The sequence below is a fragment of the Ailuropoda melanoleuca genome, chromosome 16 (assembly GCF_002007445.2).
Source record: "Ailuropoda melanoleuca isolate Jingjing chromosome 16, ASM200744v2, whole genome shotgun sequence".
Classification (NCBI taxonomy): Eukaryota; Metazoa; Chordata; class Mammalia; order Carnivora; family Ursidae; genus Ailuropoda; species Ailuropoda melanoleuca.
The window spans coordinates 46021810-46034368 of record NC_048233.1 but is presented as its reverse complement, the minus strand read 5'-3'; the positions used below and the strand labels follow the sequence as shown (position 1 = coordinate 46034368).

The 12559-nt window shown below is 35.8% G+C and overlaps 1 protein-coding gene across 1 annotated transcript in view; it reads right to left on the bottom strand.

The window, feature by feature from the left end:
- PARVA (parvin alpha) overlaps positions 1–12559 on the bottom strand; it is a 160753-nt gene that overhangs the window by 29700 nt on the left and 118494 nt on the right. The window contains exon 5 of the mRNA XM_034646606.1: positions 704–844. Within this exon, the coding sequence (XP_034502497.1) occupies positions 704–844 (141 nt within the window). The remainder of the gene's footprint in view (positions 1–703; positions 845–12559) is intronic.

Sequence of the window (12559 nt, the reverse complement as noted above, 5' to 3'; positions counted from 1 at the left end):
CCTTCACACTTCACAGCAGAGAACACAATCTAAATCATCTTATTAATCTCAATTCTTCTTTTCATCTACTACAGAGAACAAAACAACTTTGGACTCCCTCTGAGGAATCTGTTGTTGCCGCCAGATTCACCTGATTTGCTGATTTAACGCTGATTCTGTTACAGACCAGCGTGTCCATAGGAGACTGGCCAACCCTTAAGGCAGCAAAAGAGTGGCCAGTTTACACTTTCCCAGCTCCTGGAGCTACACTAGTTGTGCCACCTGAATTTGAAAATCCCATTCCAGGGCCTGCAATCTCAGCCAGATCTTTGCTCCTTCTGGAAAATACGGGGCTGAGAGGAAGGGCATGGGCTGAAGAACAGAGCCAAGTCCTTGCTCCCCTGCCTCTCAGCTGCCTGAACAGAGGGATCCCCACTCCCTGAAGCCTCTATGAGCTGGAGACACAGCTTTCTCAAAAGGTTGTGCTGGGGCTCTTCCTCCCGATCCTCCCTGAGCTTGCTACAGACAGCCTTTCACAGAAAGCCACACTGGACTTCGTTATTTTCCCAGCAGTGCAGAGGAGAAGTTCTCTAAGGAAGGGCACGTCTCGCTCAGTGATAAATGGGTTGGCACCCCGCACCGCGGGCCTGCCAGCTTCCTGGGTGGCTTCTTGGGGAAACCCCAGGGTGGGGAGTGCAGCCCCATCCTTCTTTGTAAAACTCACAGTCCACGTTCCACTTGATGCTCCTGGGAGGAAGCTTCAGGGTCTCGTTGATCTTCTCCAGGACAGTCTGCAGCTTTTGCTTCTGAGCAATCTCCGACTGGGTCACTTCCGCAACGTTCAGCTTCTCACTCTCAAGTTTCTCTGGGGTGACAAGGGGGAAAGAGAGCAGCCGTTATCCCCAGCCACAGACAACCCCAACTCACGTGCTTACGCTCATTCATTCCCTCACACGTACAGCTGCGCTCACACATTCCACTCGTTCCACCAGTTATACTGAGCACCTGCCATGTGAGGGACAGTCTCTCCCCTCATCTGATGGTGGCACTGGTGACACCAGTGTTGTGAGAGCTGGTGACTGTGTCTTGTATCCCCATGTGATAAGCTCCCAGGAGCACAGAAGTGGGGCATGTAACCCAGCTTGTCACAATTGAACCGTTTTCCACCAATCTGGATTTTTCCTTCTTTTCCACTCTGGCTTCTCCAAGTAAACTTTGGGCCTCAACTAGAAAGCCTTGTGTGCCTCCCCTGGGCAGTGATCAAGGCTTTATTTGAGGCCTTTTGCACATTTCTGTAGTATGTGTCTTGCGTGTGTATGGATGTGTCATGCTGAATCACATCTATCTGTTCTAAGCACCTTCTTTCCTTTTAAACCCATCCGGAATGTAACTTATTTCATGTGTCCTATTTCATGAATTCTAGGGCATACTTCCCCCCCCCCCCCTTTTTACATCCCTGAAATCAGAGTGTCTTCAAATTGATGGCATTTTACAGTTGTGGTCAGCCGGGCAGAAAACAAGAATTTTCACTGCTTCCACGTGGGTGTACTGGGTCTTCCAGAAAGTAGGAAGTGAAAATTCTAAGGAATAAGAAAGCTTTGGGTAATAGTAATTTCAATGATTTTTCTTTTTCTGAGTGGTACTTGTAAAATGGTATGTTTTATTTTTTTATTTTTATTTTTTTTAGTTATTACTGCTCTTTTTTTTTTTTTTTTTAGATTTTNTTATTTTTTTTTTTTTAGATTTTATTTATTTATTTGACAGAGATAGCCAGCAAGAGAGGGAACACAAGCAGGGGGAGTGGGAGAGGAAGAAGCAGGCTCCCAGCGGAGGAGCCTGACGTGGGACTCGATCCTGGAACGCCGGGATCACGCCCTGAGCCGAAGGCAGATGCCCAACGATTGCGCCACCCAGGAGCCCCATAAAATGGTATGTTTTAAAATCATAACCCCTTCATACTTAAAGGCAAAACACAGTCATGTCATTTCATTGGTCTAAATTTTTATCTGTTACAACAACTTTTGGATTTCCAAATGGGAACTGTTATCTGCTGTTCGATTCACCTAATCTACTCTCTGCAACTCATTCAGGATTGATAGCATTGACACTCTGAAATAGGTTTAAATGTCTTTTCCTTCATTTTTAAGGACTACCCTACAAAAGAATTAAACTTTATGTAAATGGTCCCCTCATTGCTTATATTATTTCTTTCTTTCTTTTTTTTTTCCCAGTAGTGGTAGCTTATCCAGGTCAAATATGCCCTGGGTAATTCTTTGAGGATGAGATTGTCCGCTGGAGAATTTCTGCAGGTTCTGTGGATTTAAGAATTCTTTTCTGCACCTGCATAGAATGAGCTCAAGCTCTTCTCATCTGTGAAGGCCCGAGTGTTCTCCTTCTCTTCTCTTTAGTTGCTTACGGCCATCATTCTTTATTTCCAAATGTCAGGGGTTTAATAAGCCTACATTTAAATGTCTTCCTCTGGATTGTTCAAACCTGAAGAGACCATGTGTGCCTTTTCCATTTTTAGGCTGTGAATTCTTATCTTGGATCCTCTTCAAGTTGTTTGTATCTTATGTTGCAATCACAATTTTTGTAGTTTGGTAGAGACTGCCCAAAGTGCTAGGTTAAGGAAACTTCTGAAGCCTTCTCTTGGCTGAGTGGACAAGATCACCAGGTTAGGATAGTGATGAGGGTCTTGGGAGAGCGCTTGGGGGGAGGGAAGAGAGGAGTGGCAGCATCAGAACCACTCACCAGCCAGCCCTATTATGGTACATCATTGCCTGTGATTTTTCATATTTATAACCTTCTGCTGGTGTTGGACTTCTTAGGCCTCTGAGTCTGTTTTCTAGCTCACTAACTTTTTTTTGTACTACTGTCCATTCTATTCTCATTTTTTAAAACTAGATTTTAGATATCACCTACTAGAACACTCATTTTTTCTGTTTTTGCCAATATTTTTTAATTGTCACAATACTAACATAATGCTTTCCTCTTAAAATTAAGACAGCTCTGTTTTTTAGCATCTGGCATTATTCAGGAGGAGAGTTTTTATGGTTTGCTTATTTCTTTTGCATTACTAATTTCTGAGAAAATGTATTTCTGCTTTACTTTTTTTCTACTTTAGTTATGCTTTGGGTTTTTTTTTTTTTGCTTTTAATTTTTGTTGGATATTTTATTTTAGGCACTGATATTGGTATAATGTGGATTTGAGTAAGTGGAATATCTTGAAGTAACCTTTATTAATAGTTTTAGGTGTATCTTTTCATGTTCACACACACAGAGTTCTCTCTCTCATTCTCTCATAATGAAAGTGAGATTACTGTGTATATATTTTTCTGCTACTTTTTTTTTTCATTCGAACATATATCATGAGTATCTATGTCAATATATATGGATATAATTCATTTTTTGGGTACCTTTTGACCACCTTTACCCACTCAGTCCACCCCCCAACCCCTTACCCCTGGCAACCACCACTCTGTTCTCTGTATCTATGAGCTTGTTTTTTTTTTTTAAATAAAGATTCAACATATAAGTAAGATCACACGGTATTTCACTTAGCATAGTGTCCTCAAAGTCCATCTATGTTGTTGTAAATGGCAAGATTTTGTTCTTTTGTGACCAAATAATACTCCACTGTATAAATATACATATACCATCTCTTCTTTATCCATTCACCCTTTGATAGACACTTACGTTGTTTTCATATCTTGGCTATTGTAAATAATGTTGCAGTGAACATATGGATGCACATATCTTTCAAGTTAGGATTTTCATTTTCTTCTTTAGAACCAGAAGTGGAATCAGTGGATCATATGGTATTTTCATTTTTAATTTTTTAAAGAACCCCCATACTGTTTTCCACGTGGCTGCACCAATTTACATTCTTAGCACCAGTGCATGAAGTTTCCCTTTTCTCCATGTCCTTGCCAATATTTGTTATTTCCTCATCATTTTGGTACTGACTGGTGTTAGGTAGTATCTTATTGTGGTTTTGGTTTGCCTTTCTCCAATGATTACTGATGTTGTGCCCCATTTCATGTGTCTGTTACCCATCTGAGTGTCTTCTTGGGAAAAGCGTCTATTCAGATCTTCTGTGCATTTTTAAATTATATTGTATTCCCCTCCCTTTTTTTTGTTCTTCAGTTCCATGACTTATTTATATATTTGGATATTAACCTCTAGCAAATATTCCCTCCCCCCATTTGGTAGATTGCTTTTTCATTGTGTGGATGGTTTCCTTCGCTGTGCAGAAGCTTTTTATTTTGATGTAGTCCCACTTATTTTTGTTTATGTTGCCTTTGCTTTTTGTATCAAGTCCAAAAAAATCATCACTGAGACCAATGTCAAGGAGATTACTGCCTATATTTTCTTGTAGAAGTTTTATGGTTTCAGGTCTTATGTTCGTCTAAAGACACATTTTGAGTTAGTATTTGTGTAGGTTGTAAGCTAGTGGTCCATTTTCATTCTTTTGCATGTGGCTCTCCAGTTTTCCCAATACCATTTATTGAAGAAACTGTATATTCTTGGCTCCTTTGTCATAAATTAATTGGCCATGTATGTGTGGCTTTATTTTCAGGCTCTCTATTCTGTTCCATTAACATATGTGTCTGTTTTTATGCCAATACCATACTGTTTTGACTACTGGAACTTTGTAAGACAGTTTGAAGTCAGGGAGCATGGTGCCTCCAGCTTATTCTTCTTTGTCAAGATTGCTTTGACTATTTGAGGTCTTGTGTGGTTCCATACAAATTTTAGGATCCTTTGTTCTATTTTTTTTTCTGGACAATTTATTTATTTATTTATTTATTTTTTAAAAGATTTGACAGAGAGATACAGCGAGAGAGGGAACACAAGCAGGGGGAGTGGGAGAGGGAGAAGCAGGCTTCCCACTGAGCGGGGAGCCCAATATGGGGCTCGAGCTGAAGGCAGACGCTTAACGACTGAGCCACCCAGGTGCCCCTGGACAATTTCTTTATTCTTATCTATTTATTTTCATTTGCATAAAATTGACACAAAATGTTACAATAATTTCAGGTGTACAAAATAGTGATTCAACAAGTTTATTTACTATGCTATATTCACTACAAATGTAGCTACCATTTGTCTTGATACATCTCCATTACAACATCATCGACTATATTCCTTATGCTGTGTCTTTTATTCCCTTGACTTATTTCATAACTGGAAGCCAGTTTCTCCCACTCCCGTAATTCTGTGAAAACTGCCACTGCAATCTCAATAGGGATTGCACTGAATCTGTAGATTGCTTTGGGTAGTATGGACATTTTAACAATATTAATTCTTCTAATCCATGAACACAGAATATCTTTCCATTTGTGATCTTCAATTTCTTTCAGCAATGTCTTATAGTTTTAAGTGCAAAGGTCTTTCACCTCCTTGGTTAAGTTTATTCCTTGGTATTTTATTCTTTTTGATGTGATTGTACATGGGATTGCTTTCTTAATTTCTTTCTGATAGTTTCTTGGTGTATAGAAATGCAACAAACTTTTATATATTGATTTTGTATCCTGGAACTTTACTGAATTTGTTTGCTAGTACTAACATATTTTTTTGTGTGGAGTCTTTGGGGGTTTTCTCTATACAGTATCACGTCATTTGAGAATAGTGACAGTTTTACTTCTTCCTTGCCAAACTGGATGCCTTTTATTTATTTTTCTTATCTAATTGTTCTGGCTAGGAATTCCAATGCTACGTTAAATAAAAGTGTTTAGGGTGGGCATCGTGGTCTTGTTCCTTATCTTAGAGAAAAAGCTTCCAGTTTCTCACCATTGGGTATGTGGGCTTGTCATATAGAGCCTTTATTATGTAGAGATATGTACTTTCTGTACCCATTCTGTTGAGAATTTTTATCATGAATGGATGTGGAATTCTGTCAAATGCTTTTTCTACACTTATTGAGATGATCATATGATTTTTATCCTTCATTTTGTTAATGTGGCATATCACACTGACTGATTTGTGGTTGTGAAACCATTCTTGCATCCTTGGAATAAGTCCCACTTGATCATGGTGTATGAGCCTTTTGATGTATTGCTGAATTCACTTTGTTAATATTTTGTTGAGGATTTTTGTATCTACGTTCATTAGGGATATTTTTGCAATTTTCTTATGGTGTCCGTGTCTGGTTTTAGCATTGGGGTAACACTGGTTTTGTAAAATGAGCCTGGAAGTGTTCCCTTCTCTTCTATTTTTGGGAAGAGTTTGAGAAGGATTGGTATTAATTTTTAAAAAAATATTTGATAGAATTCACAAGTGAAACCCTCTGGTCCTGGACTTTTGTTTGTTAGGGACTTTTTGATTACTGATTCAGTCTCCTTAGTAATAATAAATTTGTTCAGATTTTCTATTTCTTCATGATTAGTCTTGGTAGGTTGCATATTTCTAGGAATTTATCAATTTCTTCTAGGTTGTATGATTGTTGGTGTATAATTATTCATAGTAATCTCTTATGATCCTTTGTATTTCTGTAGTACCAATTGTAATATCTCCTCTTTCATTTCTGATTTTATTTGAGTCTTCTCTCTGTGAGCCTAGCTACTTTGTCAATTCTGTTTCTCTCAAAAACAAAAACACAAACACGTCAGCTCTTAGTTTCATTGATCTTTCCTATTATCTTTTTAGTTTCTAAACATGTCTCTTTATGATACAAGTCTCACTCAAACATATGAGTATCTTTCTATGTCAGTACATATTGATATAACTCATTTAAAAATCTTCATAATGAATTATGGGACTTATAACTTATTCAACCATTCCTCTGTAGATATGTAGTCAGTTTATAAGCCACCTTTTTCCTATTTGTATTAATATTGTATTAATAATGAGTATCAATAAATGAGTGTGTGTGTGTGTGTGTGCACGCGCATGTGTGTTACCAGCTAATTATTGCTAGTAAAAAGAAAAGCTGTTGCCTTACAGATTTTCTTCCTAAATAGAGTCATCTTACCAAATCTCCTTATTAGTTCTATTATTGTTTATTTGAGTCTTTAACGTTTTCTGGGTATGGAAATAAGATATAAAATAGTTATCTCTATTTTGTAAGCTTATAACATTTATTTCAATTTCATGACATTTTAAAATAAAAGACGAGAACCTCTTCTATTGCTATCCCCTACTTTATTTCTAAAATATTCAACCCCCAAAATTTAACACATCCACTCAAATATCCTTATAGTTAAATAGTAATTGCACTCATTGTTGCTAAGTATTTAAAGATAATTTCTTTCTCAAGACTCCTGGTTTTTCTCTTTTGCTCTTTATTAGGCTAATTTCAGCTAGCTACATGAAAATTTTCTATTGCTGAAATTTTATTCTTCCATGAAATTGTGTTTTTCATGTTTCTATAGTTCTGCAAATTGTTCATCATTAGTTTAACTTGTTATAAAGTAATAGGCATGATTTTGAAATAGGATGCTATTTAGAAAATTTTCTCAGGATTATTTTGTGAATCTTTCACTTGTTTTTGAATTTAGCATCCCAATGTGCTTTTGGAGAGATTATTTTTAGAAAACAATGAAATAGTATTCAAAAAGTTCTGAAGTATCAAGACAGGGCAGAATAAACTCAATTACTCTGCATGGTAGAAAAACTGGGATGTTCTAGCAAACAGTTACTATATATTATATTATATAGTATATATATTATACTATATTAATGCACCCATCCTTCCAAGAATTAGAGTACATAAAATACTCTCCAGTATGAGTGATTCCTGAGTTATTACATTGGTGTTTTCCAAATATACAGAGAGGCTTTGTTAGAATTTTTTTTTTTATTGTATCATGGCCAGAGAATTTGGTCTGTATAACAATTTGTTGAAACACACTTTATGGACATAGCCAAAGTTTGTAAGTGTTCCATATGCAGTTGAAAAGAAAGAACACTCTAGTTTTGGTATGGCTGGTTAATTATATTCTCCAAATCTTCTCTATCCTTATGAACTTTTTTCTTAATGTGTTTACTAACAGATATGTGTTAAAAATCTAACACTGCGATGGCGATTTATCATGTCCTTGTCATTCTGATTGCCATCTTTATGTAATGATGCACACAAAAAAATACATTTAGGTTTAAAATGTCTGTATTTTCCTAGTAGCTTTAGTCTCCTCAATATGTAGAGACTCTAGTAATGCTTTTTGCCTTAAAGTCTGTTTCGTCAGATATTAAAATAGTTACCCCAGATTTCTTTTAATTGGTATTAGTCTAGTGTATGTTAATTATTTCCACTCTTTAAACCACCCCAATGTGGGGGTTGAACTCACCACCCTGAGATCAAGACCTGAGCTGAGATCAAGAGTCAGATGCTTCACCAACTGAGCCACCCAGGTGCCCCTAATTATTTCCACTCTTTAAACTTAACATTCTTTGTCTTCATAAATTAAAAGTGTCTCTTGTAAACAGCGTATAGCAAGATGTTGCTGGGCTATCTAGACTGACAATCTTTGTCTTTTAAATGGATAAAGTCATTTTATATTGAATGGGTTCATCAATATACCTGGATTCACTTCTACCAACTTATTTTCAAATTTCTATTATTCTGCTTTTCTAGTTTTTTTATCCACCCTTCCATCCTTGCTTTGTTTTGGATTAAGGTTTCTAGTTTCTCTCATTTCATTTTTTCTCTATTGCCAGTAGGGAGATTATATGCTCTGTTTTATTATTTTAGTGGCCACTGTAAAAGATTTATCACATGTATTTAACTTAATAGAAATAATACAGGCTTTCTCAGTCTGACTTATTGCACTTAGCCTGTATACTAAATAATACAGGACTTGAGCATACTTTGACTCTAATCATACTTTTCCTGACTTAAATGCTATAATTGCCTGGTATTCTATCTTAATTTTTTAAATCAACAATTTAGACATTATTTTGATTGTTTTATATTCATTTAATTATTGCTTCAGTCTACCTATCATGGTGATCTTTTTTATTGTAGATATAGGTTTTTATTTCATCTTATTAAAAATTTTTTTGAGTATAGTTCACACAATGTTACATTAGTTTCAGGTGTACAACATAGTTACTCAAAATCTCTGTACATTATGCTATGCTCTCCACAAGTGTAACTACCATCTGTTACCATACAGCACTATTACAATATCACTGACTGTATTTCCTGTAATGTACATTTTATTCCCATGATTTATTCATTCCACAACTGGAAACCTGTATTTCTCATTCCCTTTTGTCCATTTTGCCTATTCTCTACCCCTTCCTTCTGGAAACCCTGAGTTTGTTTTCTGCATGTATAATTCTGCTTTTTGTTTATTCATTTGTTCTGTTTTTTTGTTTTTGTTTTTGTTTTTTTACATTCCACCTAAGTGGAATCATATGATATTTGGCTTTCTCAGTCTGACTTATTGCACTTAGCCTAATACTCTCTAGGCCCATCCATACTGTCACAAATGGCAAGATCTTTAGCCATTCATCTATCAATGGACATGTGGGTTCCATATCTTGGCTATTATAAATAATGCTGTAATAAGCATTGGGGTGTGTAGATCTTCAAACTAGTGTTTTTGTTTTCTTTGGATAAATATGTAGTCGTGAAATTATTGGGGGGTAGGGTATTTCTATTTTTAATTTTTTTGAGGAAACTCCTTACTGTTTTCCACAGTAGATGCACCAATTTACATTCCCACCAACAGTGCACGAGGGTTCCCTTTCTTCTGTATCCTCACCAACACTTGTTATTTCTTGTCTTTTTTATTTTAGCCATTCTAACTGCTGTAAGGTGATATCTCATTGTGGTTTTGATTTGCATTTCCCTGATGATTACTCATGTTGAGCATTTTATCATGTGTTGTAGGCCATCTATATGTCATCTTTGGAAAAATGTTCTATTTGGGTCCTCTGCCCATTTTTAATTGGATTATTTGATTTTTTTTTTTTGGTGTTGAGTTGTATAAGTTCTTTATATATTTTGAATATTAGCCCCTTATCAGATATATCATTTCAAATATCTTTGCCCATTCAGTAGGTTGCCTTTCTGGGCTTTTTGATCTCCCCCCCCCCGTGCAAATGCTTTTTAATTTGATGTAGTCCCCCTAGTTTATTTTTATTTCCCATATCTTAGGAGACATCTAGAAAAATGTTGCTATGGCCAATGTCAAGGAAATTACTGTTTATGTTCTCTTCTAAGATTTTTATGGTTTCAGGTCTTATATTTAGGCCTTTAATCCATTTTATTTTTGTGTATGGTGTAAGAAAGTGGTCCAGTTTCATTCCTTTGTGTTGCTGTCCAGTTTCCCCAACACCATTTGTTGAACAGACTGTCTTTTTCCCATTCGATATTCTTACCTGCTTTATTGAAGATTAACTGACCACATATTTGTGGGTTTACTTCTGGCTATTCTATTCTGTTCCATTGATCGACATGTCTATTTTTGTGCCAGTACCATATTGTTTTGATTACTACAGCTTTGGAATATAACTTGAAATCTGGAATTGTGATACCTCCAGTTTTGTTTTTCTTTTTCAAGATTGCTTCAGCTTTTTGGGGTCTTTTGTGGTTTCATGCAAATTTTAGGATTGTCTGTCCTAGCTCTGTGAAAAATGTGGATATTTTGATAAGGATTGCATTAAGTCTGTAGATTGCTTTAGGTAGTATAAATATTTTAACAGTGTTTGTTCTTTCAACCCATAAGCATGGAATATCTTTCCATTTCTTTGTCTTCAATTTCTTTCATCAATGTTTTATAGTTTTCAAAGAACAGGTCTTTCATCTCTTTGGCTAGATTTATTCCTAGGTATTTTATTCTTTCTGGTGCAATTGTAAATAGGATTATTTTCCTAATTTCTCTTTCACTGCTTCATTATTAGTGTATAGAAATGTAAGAGATTTCTGTATATTGATTTTGTATCCTGTGACTTTAACTGAATTCATTTATCAGCTCTCTAGTAGTTTTTTGGTAGAATCTTTAGGGTTCTCTCTATCATGTCATCTGCAAACAGCGGAAGTTTTACTTCTTCCTTACCAATTTGGATGCATTTCATTTCTTTTTGTTATCTGATTGCTGTGGCTAGGATTCCACTTTTGAATAAAAGTGGTGAACATCCTTGTCTTGTTCCTGACCTTAGGGAAAAAGCTCTGTTTTTCTCCACTGAGTATGATATTTGTTGTGGGTTTTTCATATAAGGCCTTTATTATGTTGAGGTATGTTCTCTCGAGGCCTACTTTGGTGAGGGTTTTTATCATGAACGTATGCTGTACTTTAGTCAAATACTTTTTCTGCATCTATTGAAATGATCATATGGTTTTTATCCTTTCTCTTATTGATGCAGTGTCTCACACTGATTGATTTGCAAATATTGAACCACCCTTGCATCCCAGGAATAAATCCCACTTGACTGTGTTGAATGATTTTTTTCATGTATTGTTGGATTCAGTTTGCTAGTATTTTGTTGTGCCTCTATGTTCATCAGAGCTATTGGCCTGCAGTTCTTTTTCTCTGGTGTCTTTTTCTGGTTTTGGTATCAGGGTAATGCTGGCCTCAGAGAATGAATTTGGAAATTTTCCGTCTTTTATTTTTTGGAATAGTTTGTGAAGAATAGGTGTTAACTCTTTAAATGTTTGGTAGAATTTGCCTGTGAAGCCATCCAGTCCTGGACTTTTGTTTGTTGGAAGTTTTTTGATTACTGATTCAATTTTATTGCTAGTAATCAGTCTGTTCAAATTTTCTATTTCTTCCTGCTTCAGTTTTCATAGGTTAAATGTTTCTAGGGAATTTATCCATTTCTTCTAGGTTGTCCAATTTTTTGGCATAAATTTTCATGATATTCTCTTACAGTCCTTTGTATTTCTGTGGAGTCTGTTGTTATTTCTCCCCTTTCATTTATGATTTAGTTTGAGTCCTTTCTCTCCCTTTCTCTCTTTTTTGATGAGTCTGGCTAGAGGTTTATCAATTTTGTTCATCTTTTCAAAAACACCAGTTCCTAGTTTCTTTCATCTGTTCTATTGTTTTTTGTATTTGTTTGTTTTTAGTTTCTGTATCATTTATCTCTGCTTTAATCTTATTTTCTTTTTTTCTGCTTGTTTGGGGTTTTGTTTGTTCTTTTTCTAGGTCCTTTAGGTGTAAGTTTAGGTTATTTGAGATTTTTCATGCTTTTGAGGTAGGCCTATCATGCTATAAATTGCCCTCTTAGAACCACTTTTGTTGCATCTGAAAGATTTTTGTACCATTGTGTTTTCATTTTCATTTTTCCATGTGATTTTTTATTTCTTCTTGATTTCTTGGTTGACCCATTCATTATTTAGTGGCATGTTATTTAACCTCCACGTATTTGTGCTCTTTCAATCTTCTTGAATTTGTTGAGACTTATTTTGTGGCCTAATATATGATCTAGTCCAGAGAATGTTCCATGTGCACTTGAAAAGAATGTGTATTCTTCCGTTTTAGGATGGAATGTTCTGAATATATTGGTTAAATCCATCTGGTCCACTGTGTCATTCAAAGCCACTGTTTCCTTGTTGATTTTCTGTTTGGATGATCTGTCCATTGATGCAAGTGGGATGTTAAAGTCCCCAACAATATTGTATTACTATTGATTGTTG